The 26622-nt window shown below is 41.1% G+C and overlaps 1 protein-coding gene across 1 annotated transcript; it reads left to right on the top strand.

Moving 5' to 3' along the window:
* The first annotated feature begins 71 nt into the window (after nt 1-71).
* On the top strand, nt 72-18957 carry GORASP1 (golgi reassembly stacking protein 1). The gene is made up of 9 exons (XM_067542786.1): nt 72-209; nt 6937-7017; nt 9266-9469; nt 12680-12766; nt 13131-13261; nt 14132-14279; nt 14961-15111; nt 15530-15685; nt 16743-18957. Exons 1-9 carry the CDS (start codon nt 147-149, stop codon nt 17003-17005), a joined length of 1284 nt encoding a protein of 427 aa, XP_067398887.1. The 5' UTR covers nt 72-146; the 3' UTR covers nt 17006-18957.
* The last annotated feature ends 7665 nt before the right edge of the window (nt 18958-26622 follow it).

Below are 26622 nucleotides of genomic sequence, written 5' to 3'. Positions count from 1 at the left end.
CGGCGGGTAGGTTCGGCAATCGGCGATTCGGCGCTCGCTTGCTCGAGTCTGTGTCGCTGGCAGCGGGGAGGTGGCAAGGCAAAGCAATCGGTGCCCTGGTGGCTTGAAGGCTCTCCTCCCCTCCCCCCCGCTCCCGGAGTGCGGCGATGGGGCTGGGCTCTAGCTCCGAGATCCCCGACGGGGGCACTGAGGGCTTCCATGTGCACGGGGTAAGGACCGGGGCATCCGCCCTGGGGCGCTGGCGGGGGGACCGGGATCTGGTTCCGGGGGGCGGGGAGGAGCTAGGCGGGCCGGGATCTGGCTCCGGGGCTAGGGTTGACTCTGACCTACCCCTGGGGGGCCGGGATCTATCGGGGAAAGGGGCTACAAGTGACCGGAATCTGTCCCCCGTTGGGGAGGGCTGGGGCTGACCGGGACCATGCCAAGGGGCGGCGGGTGGGATCCTGAGGAGCCTGGGTTTCTCCAGCCTGGGGGTGAGGGGAAGGGGCCGCGGCCGGTCCGTAGGATGGGGGTCAGCGCCGTGACACGCGCCTCCTCCCATTGCGGAGCCCCTGGGGCAGCGGTGCGGGAGAGCTGGAGTCTCCCGCCCGGGCTGCTTGGTCCAGTCCAGCCGACTGGTTTCAGGGTCTGACAGCCCGGCCACGCGGTGCCCTTTCGGGCTGTATCGGGAAGGCTCAGCCCCACGTTAAGGCTTCGTGGGGAATCAGCCTGCCCCGGTAGCCCACGTTATACAGGACCGTGGGGGGCGATGGAAACACTTCAGGCAGGTTCCCCAGAATGCTACTGAGCATGAGACATCGTCAGATTTGCACACGTTAAATATTTGCTTAGCTGGTTTGTGCTGGTGCCTCGCCTCTCATCTTCCAACCCTCCACCTGTTCCCTTCTTCCTCTGAAAGTGTCAGGAAAGGACACGGAGGAACAATCATTTAACTCAATTTTAAGGCATCAGCTTGACATTTGTACACCTTAAATTTATTGGAGTTAAAGGAGGGATTTGGCCTGATATTTCTACCTAACTCTGGTGGCTAAATTAGGACATCTTAATTGTTTTGTGAGGCACCATACACATCTGTTGCTATGTATACAGAGGGGCAGTAACATCACCCCATTATCCTTGTAATCAACTTTAATTACAAAACCTTGGTTTTGCTTCCCTAGAACTATGAGTTGAAAAATAGATTTGGCCTGAAATGTGTTGGATTTACCCTGAAAGTGAAGGAGAACCTTTATGTAAATTTTGATGAATTTTATTCAAGATGGTTCCTGAGTTACAAGTAATCTTAAAAATTACCTTGATATGAAGCTTTGACTTTTGTTTAGTGATTTTAATATCTTCTTCATTCCTCTGGTCATGATGTTCAGAATAAGGCATTAAGTGGCTTTAATTTTTTTAACGTTATAAAGACGCACCATTCTAGACAGGAATTAAATTTTGCTCAGACCATAAGATAATATATTTAAGGAGATCTGTTTCTCCCAGCAGTCCTTAACAATTTTTTTTGTATGGCATGGTGCCAGCACATATGTTGGTTTGAATGTTATCATAGATGCCAGGCAAAGATGCTGTTGATAGGCTAATTTGCATAACTGCAATTGTCTTTTAAATTTTGATACATGCCTATCTCACAATATAAGAATGCAAATGTTATTACTAAGTGCCTCTTTACAGTTAATCAGCTGTTCATGTATGGAAGTTGTATTAACAAGAATTGGGTACAATTTTAGGCCAGTGTATTGACTATCTTTATGTAATCTGCTTTGCCTTTGTCCTCTGCTGTATTTATGGAGTCTGGAGAAGCCTTGGCTCCCAAAGCACATTTCTGGATGGAATAACACAAATGTATATTTATTCAACCCCTCCTTATATCAGGAATAACATGATTCTTAGCCTCCTAATCTCAAACATGATTATCATGTATTAATCACTAACAAAGTGCTCTCCCCTTAGAGGAGACAAAAGCAGTCCCTCCCCTGAGAAACAAGTACAATAGAACTTTCAATGTTGTTTTACCATCAAGAGCAGGTAAAGAGGAGAGCTCCTTACTGTTTGTGACCTGTCCGTGCCTAGTGTAGCCACCTGAAAATGCTAAGGTCAGGGCAGGCTGTAAAAGGAGAGCCGATTCTCCCAACACTCGTGGGTGACACTGAAGTCAGACTTCCCAACCAGCCACATACAGTGCTTCTGATTCCCCACACTGGTTACCAAGAAGCCAAAACAAAAATATACACATCCCCCTTTACTGCATTTCAGTCTCCGGCTCCCAATCAGCCACTAGGTCCAGTAAAGAGATGAGTTATTTAAAACTCTATGCTCTTTACCCAAAAGATTTCTCCTGACCCCAAAGGGTCAGCCACAGTACCAGATCAATATAAGTTTGAATCTTACCCAAAATACCACGCTGCCAGCCAATCCTTTAGTAAATAAAGTTAAAGGTTTATTATGACAAGAAAGAAACAAACTATAAGAGCAATGTTAAATAATTAAAGCAATCACATACATACAAATAACTGGAAAGTCCATATATATCAGGTTTCTAATAGAATTGTGGAGTTTGCAGGCTTGTATAGTCCCTCTGGTATACATCCAGTACCTGGATGGGTCTCAATCCTTTGTTTCACAGCTTCAGTTCAGTTCAGTTGTAGATGAGTTGATGCAGAGGTAGGTGAAGACTGAAGACAAAATGGATGTGGTGCAGCTGCCTTTTATGTCCTTTGGCCTTTGCCATGCTGCTTGTGGAAATTTACAGGAATAAGATGGAGTCCAGAGTCACATGAGCAAGTCCTGGTGACTCATCAGATATATCCCTGGCTTCTCCCCCTGGGCCCCCTGTGCATGTGAATTTCTTAATGTGCCATTAAGCAGGCTAGTGCTGCAGCCATCCTGTCTGGGGTGTCGCCCAGACATAGCACAATTTGAAATACAGATATCTCAACCATATCCATAACTTCCATTACACATATAACACATGAACATAAACATTGTCATCTTACTTAGCACATTATAGCCTTTCTAACAGTACCTGACACGGCATATCTCATATGAATTATTACGATTTTGACATATTGATGTTAAATAATATAATAAATGCCCCCCCCCCATCCAGCCAGTGTGACACCCCCAACGTGAGATTGGTGTAGGAAGGAGTAATCAGAGCTCCTGAATACACCTCAAGGGCCCCCCAATCCAGCCAGTGTCACACTGTTAATAGTCTGTTTCAGTGCCAACTGGCGTATAGAAGGTGTTGGGGCACTGCCCCGAGAAAGTAGACAAGTACACACTTCGTATTTTTTAATTTTTATATATATATTGGGAGGGGGATGCACATGAATCACAGCATATTTAGTGACATACACACACTATAGATAGAATATATATGAGAGCGAGTGAGCCAGTGTGAGACTAAATAGCTGTGATTCATATTTAGGAGCAGGGCATTCTTTTCCATTGTCCCTTTTGGCACAGGCAGGATTCACCACCCAAATCACAGGCTGCGGTGAATGTAGTGCATGCTGAAGTGTAGTACTTTAACTGACCCCTGTAGACTTTGCAGGTACCTTTTAGTATGCAGCAGCAGGGTCTATGTAGGGCAGTTAGAGCGCAAGACTTTACACTGCTCTATAACGTACACAGGCCAGTCACCAGCACAGACTCCAGGGCTCAGGTAGATCCAATGATGCAACAAAGGGGGTGAGGCAGGTCCCACGTTGGCCATAACAGGTGTGAGGGTGGGGTGAAGTTCTTATCCAGTCCTGGCCTCCCTGGTGGGAGAGGACCCAGATGGGATTTCTCCCTACCCTCCCTTCCACTGGAGAGGCAGGGACTGACTGGGAATTTCCCCAGACCCTGGTGCTGGGCCTGGGCAGGGTGCATGCAGCAGAGGGAACTGGGGCCAGGAAGGGGAATTTGGGGGCCGAAGCTGCCAGGAGCCTGGTGCAGAGCTGAAGCCAGGTAGTGGGGCCCCCCACAGAGAGAAGGAGCTGGGAACAGGATGGGATTTGTGGGGTGGCACTGCCTGCTCTTCTGGGCCTTCCCCAGCTCCCCCACTGCCTTGATCTTCCTCCCAGCTCCCTTTATTATCCCCCCAGCTCCTCCCAACTTCTCCCCACAGATCAGATAAATTGCCCCACTGGCCCCAAAGTTAATCAGCCACCACTAGTCTGTGTACTGATGTGGCTGCTGAACATACAGAACGTTAGTAAAAAGGCAGGCACATATTTTACAATTGCCTCTTTTTGGCCCATAAATATTGTAGGGTTTTGTCACTGTTAAGTGACAGGCTTAACGGGTGCATCTTGAAATGTGTAAAGGTTTTGTTTGTGGTTAAAATATTTTTCCTAACTCCACGTTTTTGCACCATAAAGCATTTCCATTTACTTGCTCCTGTGCACATCTTAACATGTACTATGATGTTAAAGAGGTAGCATATGACACCAGCTGACACCACCTGAAACACTCTTTATACTTTAGTTAGAACTTAAACACCTCACGGTAAAGAGCCTTGCGCACTGTAGCAGTACACAGAGCTTGCCATTATTCTGAAGGCTGCTAGTTCTTCAGCTGTCACGGTGGCTAACGTGACATATCTTCATTAATTATTGCTAATTGTAAGGCCTGGATCTACACTTAAGAAGTTTTACTGACATAACTGTGTTGCTGCTTCTTCTGGTGTATGGCTCCTGGTGGCATAAGAAATGAATTAGATCAGGTAAATGATGTAGCCCTCTATCATGGCTGCATCATCCGGAAACATCAAGCGTATCACTCTACCATTAAGATGATAAAGAGGGCGGTCCGTAGCCAGATAGCATGCTGTTGTTCTTGAGCTCCTCAGAGGCAGGACTGGGAGCCCAAGAAGCCCCAACGGTAAAGATGTAAGTTAAACTGCCAGTGACCACAACATATCCTGTTGTAACGAAGAAGGATCTTTTGGTTCATGTGGGTGTTCTGTGGGGCATGAGAGTGCTGATCCGCAGGGACTAGAGGACGCAGCCCTGAGTTGTCTGTCTGCCAAGAAATGTACCATTGATCCAAACTATATGTTACTAATGGGTTGCTGTTTTTCAGTGAGATTTATGCCAGTAAAAGCTCCGGTGTAGATTACTTATCCCAGTTACATTAGGCGCTTTTATATCTGTACAGCTTATTTTGCTTTACTGAACCACAATAAGCTGTACCTGTGTAAGCACTTCTGTAGCGATATCACTGCGTCTACTATGCTAGCATAGTTAAAGCTGCAAAACTTTTAAGTGTAGACAAGGTCTAAGTTTTTACCTTAAGCAGCTTGGTAGTGTTTGTTTTAGGAAAGGAAAAGAGCTATCATGGTTTCACAGGACTTAAATAACTCTCCTTACATTACACTTTTGTTCCAGGGGAATTGTGACCTCACAGTCAATGGGGCTTGTGGCTTATCTGTCTGTTTACTTTTCTGTTCACTTATTAGCACTTTTGCCATGGCAATCTTGGGTTTACACTGCACTTTTACCTTAAACTAATCCTACATCTAAGTGGAAACTTTTTTTTTAATCCTATGTACCTATATCTTGTAGGTTTTGATGCTGTGTTTAATGCCAATTTTCACTCTTTTGTATCCTCTTCTGAACTGCATTTTGATAAATATTCTATACCATTTTTGCTTGATATTCTAAATCTGTATTGTTATCTCACATGTAGAGATGTTGAAAATCAACACACTGTTGACATCTTCCATGCTTTCTTTAATAGAGCTTACAACGATTCATTAACTTCTTTGGGCCAGAATTTATGAGCACTTATGTGTCCATGACCATGTTTTTATCCATGTGTTTCTAATCTAACATGCTATAAATTGTGAGAGTTCCTGTTGCCCATATAGAAGCTGAATGAACATGGCCTAATGAGAGACTTTAAAAAAAAAAATGGAATACACAGGTTATTAATTGAAAAAAAACCTAATGAATATCAACCTCTTCTGTTAAGTGTTCAGTGCTCAGTGACCATGTACCACGTGTTCCCCTTTGCAGCGCTTCCATATTGTACTGTTAGCCCGTAAGAGTCTGCTCTTGGTGTCTTCACTGGCTGGAGGAGTGGCTCTTAAGGGTTGATCCTGCAGCCTGCTCCATGCGGAGACCCACTGAATGCAAGGGAGCTCCCAACAAGGGTTTGTCTGCATGGAGCAGGTTGCAGGATCAACCCTTAAGAGCCAGTTGCAGAATCAGGGCCTTAGTCTGTAAGGTTCTTAGGACAGTTTCTGTCCTTCTTATGGCATGGCCCAATTGGAAAGTACCACACAGAGCTAACAGTGCTTAAACATATTGGTGTCGGTTCTGCAGTTCTTAACATATAGTCGTCATAAGCACTGAGTGAGTGGAGATAGCAGTACTACAAAAAGATTATTTCATTCATAGATTTTAAGACCAAAAGGAATCTAGATCATCTTGTCTGACCTGCTCAACACAAGCCAAAGAACCTGATCCCTTTAGTAATGTGCACACCACTGTATTCAGCACTTTGTTAACCATTTCACAGCAAATAGTACCAGGTACATTCAGTAAACGTTATCCAGTGCTTGAAAGTACCTGGTGTATCTTCCCATTCCCTTGGTTTAAAGCGTGCACTGTACAAGAACTCTGCCAGAATATATCTGCACTTTGTCAGCCACAAAGGGATTAAAAGTGCAGAAAATACGACGTTCCAGTTTCATATGTTGAGGTTTAATTGACACTTGCTATCTAGTATGACTATTCCACAGATGGCCCATATGGATTTCATGGCTCCGACAACGAGGAAAGGGTATTCAAAATTCTGGGAACCCTTCCAAGGTCTCTTAATTGGTGTCCCACATTTGATTCAATCCTGAATGTACTTTATTCCTGAAACCAGTATTTACAATACTGTCACTTGATGATATTTATTATAGATTTTTCTTATTGTCAATTAAAATGTGTAATTTTGCAGGTTCAAGAAAACTCTCCAGCTCAGCAGGCCGGGTTGGAACCTTTCTTTGACTTTATCATCACAATAGGACACACCCGGCTAGTAAGTGGCTAAAGACAAGTCATTTTCAATAACGTAATTAATTGTTTTATTTTAATTTTGTGCTCATGAGAGGTAGCTGGCCTACTTGACTCTGGGAGAGTGATGCTCTCTTTAGTCAGAAGAGCAGCCATGCAAGCTTCCCTACGCCTTCTTGCCAGTGTGGCTAAACCCTGACCTAGAGAGACCAGCTTTGAGTGAAGTTATTGTTTGGTCTGGAGGCTCATTCCATCCTTGGCCTTCCTGCTGAGAGTGCCAACTGATGTAAATGTATTTGCTTTTCATAATGTAGATACATGTCCACTGGAAGCTAGGGTGAGATCAGCAAGCTCATTTCTTCTGAATTTGTTAGTCTCTTCTTGACTAGCAAAGCAGATCTAAGAATGTAGCTCTGGTGTGAACATCTCATACAGCCTGAAATGAAGGGTGAAGATACTGTAAGAAATCTATGATCCCCTTGGACTACCCACTTCTTGCCATGCTACATATTTTATGGCTGCTTGAAACTTGATGTCAGCAGTAGGGAAAGAACCCTGCCACTCCTGTTTGCTTTTTCTGACAGAGTAGTTTCCAGGTGCAGTATAGTGACAGGTGTGAAGTCTGTCTTGCACTGGGCAGTACATGAATGTGCTGCTGATGCTGGAGGAGTTGTCACTGTACCTCTACTGAGCAATCTTCGTTAGAGCAGAAGAGAAACCAGTGAAAAAGTTTGTGTATTTTTGTTAGATTTGTGAACAGGAGAGGAACTGGGTAGTTTTGCCTGAACTATTTTGTTGTGCCAATTTTTATGGAAACCTCCTTTCCGCTTAGTGACTCTCAGAAAAACTACATGAGACAAACCCAGGACTTACTTAAGGCCGGATCCATCTCCTGTTGAAATCATGGGAGTCTTTCCTTTGACTTCGATGGGACTTGGATCAGGCTGTCAAATATTTCTAAAACAATGAAGACAAATAACTTCTCAGGAGAGCCTCCTACTCCTGTTTCACTTCCCTGTTTTATAGGACTCAGACTCTATGGCATGCTTATTTGGTATCTGAGCCCTTCCAGCCAGGGGTCTACATGAGATAGAGTTGTAGTTCATTGTACCATAAGCCCCAGAAGTCACTACTACTATCTGCCTCTGTAGCAAACTGTTTAACAATGCCCCTGCATTGTAAACCTGAACCTACATAAATGTTAAAATAACATTTAAAAATCTTCCGCTGGTGACATTCTAGCTATCCCCTTGGATCCTGTGTTGCCTGTATTCTATGCTTCTTGACTTCCTGAAGGACTGGTAGAGTATCCTCTGGCATTCCCTCCAGCTGTTTTTCTGGCACGGGGTGAATGTCCCCAAAGGGTTTTTAGGCTGTTAGAACTCAACACTTGTTTAAACAAATGTAAACACTTGGTTAAATATGAACATGGAAATGAATCATTAACAAATGGGAAGCTGCCACATGGCCAGTCTCATACAGAGAAAGCAATTCCTGTTTGAATGCCTGAAAAAAGAAGAGACTTTGAAAGCTGTTGTGGGGTGAATTCTATTTTAAAAATCAGTTTTACTATTAAAATCAGCCAATAAGTTTAAATAAAAAATCGCTCACAATTTTGAAGATCTTTTGCTTTCTTGTATTCAAAGAGAAGCTGAATTTTTTTAGATCTGTCTTATCTACATCAGACTGGATCTCCTCCTGCAAACTATCAGTACAATGGCTGCTTCCAATGCAGGGTCAGGCATTTCATTAACCATATGAAAACAGTAAAATACTGGTAGATATTTCTAAAAACTGTTCTTAAAATTCCCATCTGTTCTTCTATAGCAAACATTTAGCTAAGTTATAACTTAGCCACTAGGCATTTCTTTTAAGAATTCTACTTTCAAAACTTTGTTGCATTAGTGAGGTGAGGAAAAGGATTGAGGCCACTATATAAATATAAAATATTTATATTTATTGTCATGTTTACATAGTCCAGAACCAGTATCATTGACCAAACTTGTTGTAACAGCACTACAAAAGAAGGGGGTGGTGAGAGTGACACTGATGGAAGTGGGTAGTGAATAACTTTACCCAGGATTAGAATCAGTTACACTAGTTTATGCACCTAAAGGAAGTAGTGCTAATGGCGTTGTTATGGAGGGTAGAAGTTAGGTCCTGACTTTAGTTGGTTTTAGGTATTGAAATTTTGCCTCTTCATTGATGTTTTTGCATTTCAGATCCAGCTAGATATTGTCAGAAACAAATCTTTCTTTTCCTGTGTTTCATAGAACAAAGAAAACACCATGCTGAAAGATCTGCTGAAGGCAAATGCTGAGAAGGCAGTGAAGCTGGAGGTTTTCAACATCAAAACGATGAAAGTGCGTGAGGTGGAGGTGATCCCTAGCAACATGTGGGGAGGGCAAGGGCTTCTCGGAGCCAGCGTGAGGTTCTGCAGTTTCCAAGGAGCCAACGAACACGTGTGGCATGTTCTGGTGAGAAAAAGAAATATCTATGTTTGGTCTTTATTTATGACCAAAATAGGTCATAGGTTGGCCAAAAGGGTCTAGGAAGTGTTACCAGCAAAAGCTAGTTTCATCTCATAATCTTTGACTTCTCTTGCTGAGATGCCTGTTGAGGGTTAGAGAGAGATTGCACTTGGATTAAAACAAGAACTGGGTTTTGAACTGGTATAATTTAACTTTGGTCTTTGTGTATGAACCTCGAATACAAGGAACTGTGTGCTTTACCTTAGTAAAAAATAGTTACTAACCTGTTCTGTAACTTGTTCTTTGAGATGCGTTGCACATGTCCATTCCACTTCAGGTGTGTGCACATCAGTGTAGGACAGCACAGGTGCACAAACGCCTGAAGTGGAATGGACATGTGCACTCATTTGAAGAACAACTTAACTTTATGAAAACAATTCAGCGTATAAACTCAGTACCTTAATGAAGCAATTCCCAAAAGTTACTGGTTTATGTACCATCATCTTAAAAAACTGATGTTGAAGTACCTCGTGCATATGTCTCCTTTTTGTGCATATTTATTTTAGGCCTTAATAGGCTCAACTTAAGTGTTTATGGACTCACAGTAAAATTTTGAATTTGACTGGTGGAATTCTGCCTGGGGAAGTTAGAAGAGAAGGGAGTCTGCCTGGGGAAGGTTAGAGAACATGATGTTTAAAGCAGGTTGGAAATTTTTCAACTAAATTGTTTTTAGTCAGAAAATGCTGATTTGTTGAAACTGAAACTTTTGATTGGAACATGCCAGCTTCAATAAAACTGTCATCGGGAAGTTTCCTCAGATCTAGGATGGCTTTTTGATGAAAACTACAGCAAGACCCACCCTGAGAATAACCTGATGCTCAGGGCACTCACCTGGGATGTGGGAGACAATGATTCAGGTCATTGCTCTGCCTGATTCAGACAAGGAACTTGAACCTCGGTCTCCCATATCTCTGGTGAGTGCCCTGACCACCACACTATTGGTTATTGTGTGTGTCTGTGTGTAACTCTTATTTTCTGTGGAAAAACTTAGGTCTCCATTTTGTCCTAATGCAGAAGTTTCATGAGACAGGAAAACGATTTCTGGCTCAGCTCCAATTAGGTTAGATTGAGAGTAGGGGTTTCTGGCTGGAGTGCAAATGGGTGTGGAAAAGAGTGAGGTGTGCTAGAAAGGTGTGGGAGTCTTGGTTGGAAATGGGTGGGGGGAGGAGGCTTTACTTGGGCACCAGGTGGCTTCAGCTTCAGTTCACCCTTGTTCCCAGTGCCCTTCCAGTTTCCTCTGAGTCCGGGAGCTCTGCCAGTCCCATTGCATCCCCTGGCCTCTCTGGAGAGTCTTTCCCACAGGATGACTCCTGCCAGGGCCCCTGGACTCACAACTCTTTCCTCTTGATTAAAGGATTCCACAGCCCTTTCCTGTGATTTCCCATGATTCAAGCAGGCTTAACCAGCCCAGGCCACCAGAATCCAGGTTTTTGCCCCATTCTTTTTCACACAATGCACAATTAACTTGTAGAACTCATTGCCATGAGAAGATGTGATGGCCAAAAGTATAACTGGGTTCAAAAAAGAAAAAGATAATTTTGTGGAGGATAATGGCTATTAGTCAAGATGGTCAGGGAAGCAACACCATGCCCAAGACAACCCTAAATCTGAGTGCCAGAAGCTAGGAGGGGAAGCCAGGGTGGATCTCTCTAACTGTCCTGTTCTGTACACTCCCCCTGAAACTCTGATACTGGCTACTGTCAGAAGACCAGATTCTGGGCTAGATGGACCACTGATCTGACCCAGTATAATAGTTTTACACTTTTATAATAGATTTATAATAGTATAACACTTTTTCCTGCTTGGCTCCAGGACTCCTCAGCCCTCTTTCTTGGGGCTGGGGCTATAATTCAGGCAGGTTTCCCCAGTCTGCCAGTCTCTGTTCTGGTTCCCAGTCCAGGGAACCTCTCTCCCGACTTGATACTCCCCAGTAATTCCCTCTCCAATCTGTCTTTTCTCCTGGGAGACGCCTAGCAGCTGGGTTTTATCCTTTTAAGGAGGTAGCTACCTGATTAACACTAGCTAGCCTACTAACACTGCTCCATTGAATTCCTGTTTCCTTAAAGGGGCCATGCATGGAACACAGGTTGGCTTGCTCTAGGCCCCACAACCTCTTAAAAAGGACAGACCACCCTCTTACAGTGTATCAGTTCCTACGCGTTCATGTACCACAGTTTAAGGAACACCTGCCTCAAAGCTTTCTGCAAGATAGGGACAGTCAGTTTCCCTCTTCACACAGTAAATTTCCTGAAGGCAAATTCTTGGCATTGCTTTAAAGCAGTGATATTTCTCATTTACTTTCAGATAAAAGGTGCAACTTTGATTTCTAGGGGCCTACTGGATGCTTGTTGTCCTGATAAATTTTAGGAGCGTCATGAGCTGGGAATGTGAGTGGTGTTGTCGCCCTGCAAGATGCAGTAAAATATGCTTGCGACCATAGGACTATCGTTAGGAGAGTGAAGCCTCAAGACACCGGAGATGCCACTTAATAGCTTAGTGCTCTCGATACATGGAGCCTTTAAACGTAATTTTCTATTCATGTTTGCATACCAAAGCACTAGCACTATTGAAGTCAGCTAAGAGAGGAGCAGGAACTATTTCTTTTGAACTAGGGAACACAAATATGTGCAGTTATTAGTGTCTGAGCTCAAGATCCTCTTTCTGGACGCTGAACATTTTTTGTTTTCTTGTTTGTCATGTGAAGAATTTTTGGCAAAGGAAATACATTCCAGTTGGGTTGGTCTCTTTAGTTTAGCTGAGCTTCAGTAAAATAATGTGGAGATGGAAGAACACAGAAAACTGTACTTTTAATGTAACATCAATATTGGTTTAAGTAGTAGGCCAAAAGAAGTGTCCCCAGCAAAAGCTAGTTTCATCTTGTAATCTTTGACTTCTCTTGCTGAGATGCCTGTTCGGAGTTAAAGAGATATTGCACTTGGAATAAAACAAGGATTGGGTTTTGAACTGGTGGAATTTACGGTTGGGCTTTATTTATGAACCTCGAGTACAAGGAACTGTACATAAATGCAGACTGCTGTCAGATATTTTTCTAACCTAAACACACATCTTTTTACCTTGCATTTTTTCCCGAGGTAAATTTTTCACTCTTTAATTGTTGGACAATTTATACAGGTGACCTATGTCATTCTTTTACAGGATGTAGAACCTGCTTCCCCTGCAGCTCTAGCTGGTCTGCAGCCCCACACAGACTATGTTGTTGGATCAGATCAGATACTTCAGGAGGTAGAGAATGTTTTTCCTTTTTTAAAGTCTAATTATTGCAGTTCTTTGTGTGCATGCTGTGTAATGTGAATTGCAACTCGTCTAACTGGCTGTACATCCCTCAAATTTATGTAGCTCTAGGAAGAGGCAATGATAGCCACCTCTTTATGACCAATTTAGTCATTAGCTCTTTATACCAGACAATGAAATGAACTGCCTTTCAAGATCAAATATCACCAGCAACTTAGTCATTTTCTTTCATCCTTTGGAGTAGTGAGTACAATCTTTCCCTTCACTAATAACTGCTTATATCTGTAAAGTGGGGAGCTGAGGATAAAATAACCTGTTTTAAGAGTTAACACTCTTTTTTTTTTTTTTTGATCAGTCAGAGGATTTCTTCTCACTGATTGAATCCCATGAGGGGAAGCCATTGAAACTGATGGTTTATAACACAGAAACAGATTCCTGCCGAGAGGTATTCATAACTCCCAATGGAGCCTGGGGTGGAGAAGGAAGGTATTGATTTGTGTTTAGTCTTTGCCTGATGAAAGATATATTTTGTAAATAAATTCCTCTGTAAAATAACATCATCAGTTATTATAACTTTCCATTTTTCAATTGTCTTATTTTGCTCAACCTTTTCACATGAAATGTCTCTGCTCCGATGTTTAAATAATGGAGAGCAGCTGCGGAGTGTATACTTGGCATAATGTAGGTCTAATCCTGCTCCCGTTGAAGCCAATAGTAAAATTCCCATTGACTTCAATGGTAGCAGGAGTTGGACCCTTTATGCCCTGCAATAGAGTCTCATTTGGAATTAAGTTGGTTTTTTCCCTGCTATCAGCTAGTGCATTTTGTGAGGATGGTGGAAATGAAGCTCTTGAGGTTTTTGAGTCACGCAAGGCTAAAGCTGAACAGCAAAGTACTTCCTGGCATTAGTATTGGTACAGTTAGGCTTGGTCTACACTACATACATACTTTGGTAAAAGTACGTTATTCAGAGGTGTGAAGAATCCACACCCCTGAGCGAGTTATACTGACCTTAACTCCCTGTGTAGACAGCGCTGTGTTGGTGGGAGACTGTCTCCTGCCTCTTGCAGAGGGGGAGTTACTAAGCTGACGGGAGACCTCTCTCCTGTCGGCTTAGAGTGTCTTCACCAGATGCACTACAGTGGAGCTGTGCTGATGTAAATTTGTAGTGTAGACCTTCCCCATGACTACAATTCTTGCAATGCCATATTTCTTCCCATAAGTTAAGAAATCTAAATCTTTACCAGGTTTCTGTTTAGGGATTCCTAACTTAAAACACTTACAAAGTCAGCTGTAGGAAAGCACACTGTAGTCCATCACGACACTGTAGTCTTTCACTTTGCTCTTCTCATGCAGTTTAGGATGTGGTATTGGATACGGCTATTTGCACAGAATTCCAACACAGCCTGTTATACCAAAGAAGAAGCAAGAAGAAATCAAACCACCTTCACCTTTGCCATCGGAAGACAGATCCCCTGTGCCATCTGCAAATGGCTATACAGAGGTAATTAAGAACCTGTAGGGTACCTTCTGAGGTTATTTCTGGGTTTTTATGAAGGTCTTATAGACCTTCTATGAGACAGGGGCTTGAGTAAAAGTGAGATTGGTGAAGGTCAAGCCAAATGAGAGGTGATACTGCTAGAATGGGAGAAAAGACAGCAGAGGAGATTCCATTGAGCTGTGCCACTTATCACTCAATATTGCAAGCCTCTTGGAGTCACAGCACTATGAGTATTTCATGTTCCATCCTCAATTGGTGAAGCGGTTATGACCTTTCTTTGTGTGTATAAACATCACTAGTTATCTATCCCTTTAGCTCATCTAATTGAGGCTAATGTGCTGCACATGGGTCTACCCTTGAAGACCATTCTGTAAGAAGTCTCAGCCCACTTACTTAGAAATGCTTCTTACGTGGTATGTATTATACCAGTTCTCCAGAGGATACACTGGCTTCCAGTTGGTTTCTAAACCCAGTCCAAGGTGCTGATCATGATTATTTAATGCCCTTTATGGTTTTGGGATATGTTGGAACACTTCTCTCCTTTTCTCACTCAGCAGCTAAACCAGTTGGGATGCACCCCCTGAATTTGTATTTTTGGGAACAGTGGGCCGAGCATTCACAGCGACAAGCCTTTGTCAGACTGAGCAGAAATAGTATGAACAGGATACTTCTCTGTTATTTTAGGCTTCATTGTTGGCACCTAACTCCCAAAGGGAAAGCTCTGAAGAAGTTATGAACTTGGATGAATCCACAGATCAAGAAATGAATATTTATTCAATGGAAAATGCGCTTCTCCCTCCTCCTCCTCCTCCTGTCCAGAGAGTTATGGATCCAGGTAAGCACTTCGGTTATTCCTTTTCAGAACATACAGGTAAACTGCAATCATTAATTTAATTATCACTTCCCCTAGCCTCCAGTCCACCATTTTTTTATTTAAATGTAAAATAAGTATGGCCCTTGACGTTCTGGCAGAATTTTAACACTCAGGTGTTGATTATGGGTCTGATTCAAAGTCCATTGGAATCAATGGGTGTTTTTCCAATGACTTCAGTGGGCTTTGGAGCAAACCCGGTATCACGATGGTACCTTATGTGAATTCTTTCTTGGTGCTCTAACAGCTTTATTACTTGCAGTTACTTGGGATTGGGGGAGGGAATCCACTGAATTTAGGAATCTGGGTATCCTTTTTCTTGATGGTTTAGAGTTTCATACTGTGTTTAAAGGAACTCTGTACCTTTTGATTTCTCCTTCAGGTTTTCTAGATGTGTCTGGTGTTCCATTTCCTGAAATTGCAGACTTAACAAAAATGCCTAATTTACCTTCCTCTGCCCCTTTCAATATGTCAGCTGCAGACTCTTTAGCAGGGACTGAAAGTTTAATACCTAGTAGTGGAGCCACTGCCTACTTTGGTAAGTTTGTTTAAAATTGTTAGCCTGTTGCCTTGGTTGGTGGTATTGGTTACCGCTCAGAAAACTGTAGGGTTCATGACTGAACTTCAGAGTCATGCTTTGTGGGGACATGTTGTACGTTATTCTTTGGAAAACCTCCTCCTAGCTGAAAAATCATACAGAAAGCACAGCTAAAATAAGTGGCAGGTAGAATTAGGATTTAAAAGGCAAAGAAAATGGCAACCAAGAATGAATGGGTTAGCTAAAGCCAGTGGATTCCAAATTTGATGTGGCCAGTGTCATAAGTTTTTTTTAATTTTTGTTTTTTAATCTCAGGAATATGGCTTTGACACATCGACTTTTAGAGTCTGCTAAATGTGAGGATCCCCATTCAAGCGCCTGAATCCTCCTGATGCAAGAATTAATATATATATCTTGTAAAACGTTGTTGTAATGAAATTTTCATACTACGCAGCCCAATTTTCACAGAGCTGGAAAACTGATGTTTTAGCAAGGCTGCTGTCCATTTAAAATGACAGAAAATGTAACTAAAAACATATTCAAGAGTATTTTGCTTTTTATATTAAAGGAAAAAACTTTTATATGAAGATGCTGTTCCCTTTTTTAAGGGGGGAACAATCCAAGAATAAAGACAATATTTTAGCTTATAAAAACAAAATTGGGCTCTTTGTAGAGAGGCTAAAATGTCAAAAAAGTTAACTAAAATATTTAATTTAACATGTCTTATAATCCTAAAATATTGAGATGTACTGTCTGAATTTTAGAAGTACTGAGCATTCACAACTCATTTGTCTTCAATGGGAGTTGTGGGTGCTCAGCATCTGAACACAAATTTCTGAAGGATGATGATAAATCTTCAGAAGAATCATTAAGTAATCATTGTGTTTTACCTTAGTGTCATGGACCAGGAACCCATTGTATTGCTGTGTTAGGGTAGTCCGTCAGCTGCATCGCATCCAAGCTCATGCTATAGAAATACAGCCACACAATTAGTCTCTGCTAAATGTCAGACAAATTTTGGTGTGTTTATTTAACTTAAACTCTTTTCTTTTCTCAGAGCATGCCACAACTTCAGTCCCAGCAGATCTAACCATCCACACTGAGGGCTCAGTTAAACAGTCAGAGTTGGACCATTTAATGCCTTCACTTTCCCCTTTACCATCCTTTGCTCTTCCTAATGATATTTCTTCAAAGGCAACACTAATAACAGATTCTGATGCTCAAGAAACTGAACTACTTGAGGGCTCACCACCCAGTAACCCTTTGAAACCAGACAATGATGAAAAGGCACAAGAACTGAAAGAAGCTATACAAGACTAGCACTAAAAAGGACAGTTTCTTTTGTCGTCAATCTGCAGTCTGCCATATGCTGTCATGCGACATCTCGAATGTTGACTTTTTGATCTCTAGAGATAATTACAACTATTCTATTTTGTTAGCGTAGGCAATACTGTAAGAGTATACAGTTCCCATGCACAGTACTTGGCCTGTTGTTATCTCTTCTCAATATTGTTTGATAGATGGAACTTTATTTAAATGTTATTCAAATTCAGATCAGTCTACTGATCATGCTTCTATTTGTCCTTTCAAAAATCTATTCAAAAATAGATTTCAAAAATAGTTTTCCCTCTATTTATAAGCATTATTTGACTTACAATTGTTTTTAATTTGTTCATCCAAATATATAGCATAATTGCCTTTACGTAAAGAATAAGCTACATTTTAATGACTATTTCCCTGGTATCTTTCACAGCATTTAAGAAAAATGCTAGTCATAATTTTTACTTCTTGGAAAACAATTTTTACATCTTGATGCAATTTTCCTGAACACACGTGTAGCATGCTTTTAAGTCATGTAGTTCCAAAATAAAGCTTGTTTTATCCAAATTTCTTAATTAGCATGAAAATGATGAAAACAACTTTATTTAACTTGTTTTGGAGCTGGCTAAATGTTCCACTCCCTTTTGTGTAAGGAGTCAATGGGAGGAAGTTTACTGGTTGCCATAAAATTATTTTTACAGGAAATGAAGGAAATAGCGTATGTTGGAAAATGCAGCATATACTGGGCAATACAAAACTGCAGGGGCTGTGATTGTTCACTGGTGTGGATGGTGGTCTTTTGCAAAGACCTTTTTTAAATGAAAAAGTTGCAAGGGAAATGTTCTGATGATGTTAAAAATGAACTAAGTTGATTTCTGTTTAATAAATCAGATTATGGTTTTAAAATGAAGCACATAGACTTGATTCTGGGATGACTAAAATTTTAAATGGACATGGACAGTCTGTTAGAGGTAATGGTTTGACAATGAGTAGCCTCTGTACTTGTTTTTATTAATCAGTTTTGTATTTTCCCATTTCTTAACCATTTTTGATACAAATCTGTAGGGTTAAGACACTGGAATAGAACATATTTTGTAATAACCTGTGCTGATTTTATAGATTTTTGTTTTGTTTTCAAACACTTCCTCAACTTTTAAACACGTATTTTACTTAATGAGTATCTGCTATTACTATTCAGCCAGTTGTCAAGCTACCAGTGTGGGATACTTCTCATTACTCAGGTGCAATTTCTTTGGCATTTTTAAATAGAGTGGAGTGGACCCAATCCCCTTCTCCTACAGATGTCGATTGGGCATAACTTCACTGTGGTCATTGGTGTTATGCTGATGTAAATCCAATATAAATGAAGAAAATGAAGTCCAGTACATACACGAGGTCTAAAATGCATTCTAGTTGGAATGCTTTTTGTAGCAATGGAAAATGTTAACTGGCATTTTCCCACTACCCCACATCAGATATTGTGTATTTCATAGGCTTCACTGTGTTTAGGATAATGTCTTTGAGCTAGGCTGTCTTGGTCAGATGGCTTTGTCTATGGTCCTCACATGTAGTAATCAGGATTTAGCAAAGTGTTGTATATGAAGCCACAATACAAGGAGGCAGATCCTGAGCTGGTGTAGGTTGTCATAGCCACAGTGGAGCCATGACAACTTGCATCAGCTGAGGGTCCTAAGCAAGGTTCATTAGATCACTGTGTAAGTTTCTTGTTAAACTCCAGTTCGACAGGACATATGGTATCTTTATAAACAGGATGGCCAACATATGTTTAACCTTTATAGAGACGAATATATCAAGCATTAAGTACAGAGGATTTTCATTTTAAATATTTGAAGTTATGGTTTGATATGCTTTGTGTAATTCCTTAATTTGCTTCTCACCACATTATATTAGCAAAATACTGTATTTGCAAAATAAAAGCCCACATGAGTGAATATCCTACTGGTCAATTTATTTATTTTTTTGTTCAGTCCTGTGTTCAGAGCATGATGCAAGAACTAGCCTTCCTCAAGTAAAGGAGGATCTAGGTAGGCAAGCATCATATTCTCATTAACATAGGTATGGGGCAGTGGATTATATTTGTGGTTATTTTTTTAAGGGGTTTTAAGCTAATGGCAGTTCAGTTACAGAAGTGGTGGGGATATAAGATCCTTCACAGACCTATAGCTACTCCTTCTGTGTTTGGCACCCTAGATATAGCAATGGGCACCTTTTTAGGAATTTCAAAACGCAACAGCCAATATAAACCCTAATCTTAAATTTCAAATTTAACAGTGATAAATAGCTTAGCTACTTATGGTGTTTTGAGTGTTCATAGCCCTTAACATTAACTAAAGTAGGACTGGTTGAAAAATAATTTGAACATGTTTGTGAAAATTAGAAAGATCTTGTCCCTCTTCTGATTTTTGATGGAAAAATTATCTAAATTGTGAAAATTTCTGTCCCACTCTAAACTTTTCAGTACCTCTGCTGTGCAACAGTAGCTTGACTGTAGATGACTGTAACCCCTTGCATTCTGAACGATTGATTACCTTAGCCTCTGCCTCAGGTTCCTCTGTAAGAATTTGTGGGTTGAAGCTAAATTCACTGTTTCTAAAGCACTTTTACTGAAGGATCTCTAATGAGCGAAGTCTTATTTCTGTGATTTCCTTATGACAGGTAAACTGTGAATTATGTTCTTGAGAATAGCTGAACACCCTTTACACCACTAATGTTAATGAAAAAGAAATTAAATATTTGTGACTATGATTCTTCAAATTTTTAAATCTTCCAGCATAGATGAATTTAATTTGAAAGACAAAACCCTAAATTCCTTTGACCTTAAAACTTGGAAATTCTGTCAAGGTACAAAAAGATGGAAGCATGGTTTAGCAGTTTAAGAATCAAGTTTGCTCTATCAAGTCCCAATGGCATGTTGTGGTATGTCAGATAGAAGGTGTGTCCACCTGGCTAATACAAATGCTGCAGCTAGTCAGATGTGCTAGCTGGAGGTGTCTATAGTGCGCTTTTCCATACCAGTAGAAAAGTTCCTTGTCAAGCATTTCCTTATCCCACCGCCCTGTCTGGCAGGATTATCCCACTCGAAAACATCCGGACAGAATCATAGGGTTAGAAGGGTCGTCTAGTCTAAGCCCCTGCCAAGATGCAGGATTTGTTGTGTCTAAACCAGGCAAGACAGATGGCTGTCCAGCCTTTTTCGAAAAACCTCCTTTGAAGGAGATTCTATGACTTCCCTAGGCAGTTTGTTCTATTGTCCTACTGTTCTTACAGTTAGGAAGTTTTTCCTGAGATTTAATCTAAGTCTATGCTATAGTTTGAACCCATTGCCTCTTGTCCTGCCCTCTGTGGAAAGACAGAACAATTTTTCTCTGTATTATGGCAGCTTTTCAAATATTTGAAGACCATTATCATACCTCCCCTTAATCTCTTTTCCAAACTAAATGTACCCGGTTCTTTCAGCCTTTGCTCACATGGCTTGCACTACATCCCTTTAATCATTTTTGTTGCTTGCCTCTGGATCTTTTCCAGTTTCTCTACATCCTTTCTATACAGCAGTGACCAAAACTGGACACCGTACTCCACATGAGGCCATTGTGCTGTGTAGAGTGGTACTATCACCTCCCATGATTTGCATGCTATACTTCTGTTAATACAACGTAAAAGCACTTTTTTTTTTTTTTTTGCAACAGCATCACATTCTTGACATGCTGAGGTTGTGATCCACCACAACTCCAAGATCTTTCTCAGCAGTGCTATTGCCAAGCCAGTTCTCCCCCTCCCTCCCCCTCTCTGTATTAGTGCGTTTGGTTTTTCCTCCTTAGGTGTAGCACCTTACATTTGTCTTTGTTGAATTTCATTTTGTTGTACATAGCCCAGTTCTCCAATTTATCAAGATCCTTTTGAATTTTAGTTCTATCCTCCAAAAGATTTGCAACCCTCCCCAGCTTTGTGTCATCTGCCATCTTTCATGATCTGCATGTTCTTTATTCCTACATCCAGGTCATTAATAAAGATGTTAAATAACACCAGACCCAGAACAAATCCCCATGGAAACCCACTTGAGACTCCCTTCCAATCTGACATTATTCCATTAATAATTACTCTTTGGGGTTGTTTAACCTATTTTGTATCCACATGTTTGTAAAGTGTCTGGGGAAACGGGAGAATTTAAATATATAGTGAGGGAGATGTAACCAAAATCCCTCTTTTATCTCCTCCATTACCACCTGCCTGGACTGCATGTCACTTTACTTCAGACTCTTAAAACAGCAGGACTAACCCTATTTCCCTCCCCCTCCACCCCCCAATATATATACCACAGCACTCTGGTCCATCCTCAGACATCATATAAGCACAAATGTCTCCTACTCCCAGTATCCTCCACCTCTCACACTCATAATTCCCTGCTCTCAACACCTTAGTTCCTGTTTAGTTGTTGGGAGTGTACATGGCCATCTGCAGCAGAAGGACTCTAAGGTGGAGAGGTACTTGATGCTTTGCAGTGGAATCAGACTTTAGGGAAACCTCAGACATACCTGCTCCAACAGCGACCAACTTTGGGACAAAAACAGTTCCTTCCAGATATTGAATGATAGGGATAAGCAAACACCAAATGGATTTGTGAGTATATTCCCCTACCATGGTGGTTGGATCAAAGAACAATGGAGTGTTTTAATGCTTCACTGATTTTTCTAAATGTATAGAAGCACTAAAGGGGAACAGTTTTCACATCAATGCTAAAAACAGAAATATGGTACCTGACGTGGTTGGAGGCTCAAACTTGCTATAATGAACATTTTAAAGAGTCTAAAATATTCACTTATTTTTCTCCCGTTTTGGTTAATGACTTTTTTTCATGTTCTTGTAAAATCTTTATAAATGTCTTAGTTTAATGCCACTGATTTGTTCAAATGCCTTGTGTTGCTAAATTATGGTGAGTAACTCTTCCTGCATTGCTGTGTTTTAGGAGGAGGAGTGAAATGAAGCCAATCTAAGCAGACTGCAGAGACGTGGGGCTACAGTTTTGATCATTTGCTTGGAATTAGGGTTACCATATATCCATGTTTTCCTGGACATTACCTCTTTTTTGATCCTCTGACTTCTGTCCGGCCTTAAACCCAGACTTTCTCAGAGCCTAGTCTGCTGTAACTGTCAGTTTCATTCTAGAGCTAGACCTTAGCCTAAGAATCATGCTTTAAAGATAATCCTCTCTTTGGTAAATGTTGCAGAAATGTTAAGTTTTTAATGACAAACATAAGGAAGAGGCTTTTGTCCCTGTGATGGAAAACTGTCCTGTATTCACATCCTACACCCTACTGTAAGAACCTTAGTATAAGGTATGCCTTGGAAGGTACCATTTGAAAACTCAATGTACTGGTCAGAATTGTCTTGATAAAATGTGTGGGGCAACATTGCATGTGAGGTTGGCAAATAAGTCTGTACTAAACAAAGGAATGTGAGCTTGCCTCAATTTGCATTTCAGCAGTAAACAGTCATCAAGCAAGAAGGGAAAACAGAGGAAGTTCAAACAGGTAAAATAACCCCTCAGGGAATATCCTTCCACATAGAATCTGTATCTCTGGGTTCTCAGATGGCTATGTTTTTCAAGAGGGGGACAAACTATAAAAAGGAGGGATAAACACCCCAAGAGGCCCCTCTCTCTCCCTACCCACCTCATTCTTTGCAACTCAGAAGAAAAAAAAGGAAACAGCCATTGTACTCTCGGGGTGGGGTCCTGACTTGAAGAGTTTGGTTAGTAACCCTGCTGGAAACTGGGTGAGAAAGTTTGCTTTGCAATAGTAAGTGTTTTATCTTTTTTTTTTCCTTGTAATCATTTGATTTTTCTGCCTCGTTACTTATATGCACTTAATCTCTCTCTTTGTAGTTAATAAACTTGTTTTACTGTTTTATCTAATCCACTGTGTTTAAGATGAAGTGTTTGGGTAGCTATTTAAGATAAAATGGCATATTATTCCCTTAAAGAAATAATGGACTTAATATATTTGTACGGTCCAGGAGAAGGCTGGGCAGTACAAAACATACATTTTTGGGGCAGATCTGGGATTGGGGGTGTATTGGGTCACCCGGCAGTATAACCGAAGCTCATGAGAGCCAGGGTGTAGCTGGCAGGCTGCAATTACATACAGACACTCAGGGTGTGACATGGCTAGTGTTTGGCTGTTTGTGAGCCGCCCAGGTGGAGAGCTACAACAGCAGAGCATTGTAAGGCACCCAAAGTTACAGGGCAGGGGTGACAGGCCCTCTGCGATTCTGAACTGCACCTCTGGTATATCTCAGTCCCCCATTAGAAATTACAGGTAGCATCAATCCTCCTCCCTTTGCCTGGCACAATAAATAAATAGGGAACATTGTTACTTTTCTTACAAAATCAGTAAAAGAAAGCAAATATTGTAGGATGTGTTGGTGCACACATTGACCAGCTCCCTCTGACTCCAGCATCTAATATTTCACCCATAGATTAAGGCCAGCAAGGACTACAGACAGACAGTCTGATATGCCTAACACAGGCCATAGAACCTCACCCAGTAATTCCTGCATCAAGCCTGTTACTCTAGTTCAGCCAGAAGCGTTTTCTAGATAGATGCATAATCTTGATTTAAAAACTTCAGGTGATGGAGAATCCACCACATCCCTTGGAAAAGTCCAATGGCTAATTACCCTCACTTAAAAATTTGCATCTTAGTTCCAGTGTGAATTCAACTTCCAGCCATTGCTCTTTCTAGTTTGTTTGAGCCTTGCTGTAGATTATGTGCAGGATGTTTGCTATCTTTACTATGACTGTTTATCAAATTCCTCCCACTAATGATACTAAGTTCGGACTTGTCTCATAAAAAATGGTCCCTTTGAGGACTAAGATGTGCAAACAAAGGAAAAGAATTAGCAGAGACTCAAATTTAACCCAGACTGAATTGATTCTGGTAAGAATGGATATTACAAGACACAGTGATAGGCAAAAATTCCTAGGGAATCAGACCTTGTTAAGTCAGTCTTGCAAAGTTTAATCACCTATGCTGATGAGTAAAAAAATAACAGTTAACTTACCTAAAATTATTCCTCTGTTCTGCCCCCGATAAGCAGAGTTTTGGAAGGCTTCAAGAAGCTAATGTTAACCCTGTGAGTACACTAGGTCTTACAGTTTCCTTCCTACCATGCTGGTGAGATCCACTGAAGAAGAATGCTGGAAGAACAGTAGAGTGATATACCACACTGCCCTGTTCCAGGTCTCCTTTACAGTGGAGCTATGTTAGCTTACACCAATTGATGATTTTGGTGTTTGCCCTTGATTGGCTAGATCTGGTTATCTTAGAGCCCCCTTCTTTCTCAATCTAAGGACATGTCTACACTAGCGAGTTTACAGCGGCATAGCTGTACTAATGCAGCTGTGCCGCTATCAGATCGCTTGCGTAGCCGCTCTATGACGACAGGAGAGCGCTCTCCTCTCAACATAATAAAACCACATCAACGAGCGGCAATAACTATGTCGATAGAAGCTCTCCTGCTGACATAGTGCTGTGCACACTGCCACTTATGCCAGCAAAACTTATGTTGCTTGGGCGTTGGTTTTTTCCATATCCCTGAGCGACATAAATTTTGCCGACATAAGTGGTAGTATAGACTTGACCTAAGGCAGAAGCTGAGATGACTAGTAATTTTGCACTTGACTGAGACCAGGCTGAAGCTCTTGCCGACAGAGTTCACAATGGAAGGCAACGGACTATGAAACTTACTTTACCAGAGATCATGAGGTGCTTGAGTCTCACCACATTGGAGTATAAAATAAAGCCCACGTCTTTGCAATATGTCTTTCCCTCAATTACCTCAGAACAGCTCAGTAAATTTTTCCTGGGGGAAGAGGGGAAACAAGACAGGGATTTTTAATATACAAAGGAGTTTACGCTTCCTTCAGATAGAATTCACTGCTCTCCATTAACTTCCCAAGTTCAGCTAGGACAGAGGTGTAACACTGTCAAAAGTGGAAGGTGACCATCTACACTGATATGGTCACCATTGTTACAAAATTGTGACAAATCTTGTACAAAGTATGCCTTGTGAGGTATCATTGAAAAAGTTATAACCTGCTGATTACTATTATCTTGTTATAACATGTATATCAACATTATGTGGGAAGTTATGAAATTTTGCTGTGTGTTTTTAACTCAAACATGTTGTGGATCTGAGAAACGCCCACAGGTTAACCCTTTTGAAATAACAAAGGAGTTGTAAACAAGGGTGTCTGTACATCATCACCAAAGACACCTCAAACAGCACAAAAGCAGAGGTGCAAGCTAGAATCTGCAATTCAGATAAGGATGGATGGCATAGCACGTACGCCATGCAACTGCCTGACCCATGACACAGCTGGGATTTTTCCAGCAAAAAGGGTCAAGATATAAAAGGAGAGAACAAAGGCCCCTGGGCACCTCTTTCCTACTCCATCTCTGGATTGTGAATTCTGACAGGGGAAGTTTTGAACAAAAGAACTGAGGTATCCAAAGCTATTTGGGCATCTGAAAGAGATTTATAGAAAACTAGCAGCTTTAACATCCGTATTAACATTTTGGACTCTGATCCAACTGTAATGTGCATTAACCTTTTAATAACTTATTTTTCTTAGTTAATAAATCTTTAGTTTAGTTAGTAGTTAGACAACGCTGGCCAAAGGATTCTGAATTCAAGTACATTGGGAACCAAGAGTGGGATACATTTAGACAGAACATCTTGAAGAACCACAGTTGCTGTAAGGTAAATAGCAGTCTTTTTCTAGTCAAGACAAGTAGCAACTATAGCCACTGCTTAAATGGAAGTGAAGACTCCAGTGTATTTTTAGATGTCTTAATGGAATTTAGGAGCTGAAAATTGGAACACGTGACTAGCCAGCATTGGTGGCTCACCAGTGGTGGAACCTCTGGGCTAGGAAATGAAAATAAGCCACTCCTCTATAAACTTTAGTTTGTGAAAATATGAATGTTGTGAACAAAAGGATTGTGAATTGCTTGTCTAATGAGCTACACCTCACATTTTAATAAAGGTAAATATTTGTGATAAATTATAATACAGTACCACTTTAGCACCCCCACCATCCATTAGGATATATATTAACAAGTGAACTTTCTTGGGTAAATGAGAGTTTAAATTCAGCTCTGCTATCTCCTCCCATTGTACAGTTGCTCAAGAGTAAACGGCTACATGGCCAGCAGAGTAGGGACAATGTCTTTGGAAAAACATAGCTCTGCTCTCAGGCTCAGTAAGTCTGGTTGAACTACAAGCTAAGGAGTCTGTATTTTTTCCTGCTTATGTCCCCTTATTTTGCTTTCTTGTTGCAAGCATTATCCCTTGAGAAAGAGCAAATATTTTTCCTGCAGTCATTCAACCATCTTATACTGCATTACAAAATCTGCATAAATTACTGTGTGGGTTTACCAGTGGATTGCAATTATTTTTAAGCTATTGGGAACCTGACTGAGCAACTTCTTTAAAAATTAAAAAAGGATTTATATGACCTTAGGGGAAAGGGTGAAAAAATGACAACCCCAATGGTTGCATAAGTGAACCAATGAATAATCAAAACAACTTTTAAA

Source organism: Emydura macquarii, unplaced genomic scaffold, assembly GCF_026122565.2.
Source record: "Emydura macquarii macquarii isolate MOO-44397 ecotype Brisbane River unplaced genomic scaffold, CSIRO-AGI_Emac_v2 contig_719, whole genome shotgun sequence".
Classification (NCBI taxonomy): Eukaryota; Metazoa; Chordata; order Testudines; family Chelidae; genus Emydura; species Emydura macquarii.
The sequence above is the reverse complement of the archived record's forward strand: the minus strand, read 5'-3'. Positions and strand labels throughout refer to the sequence as shown.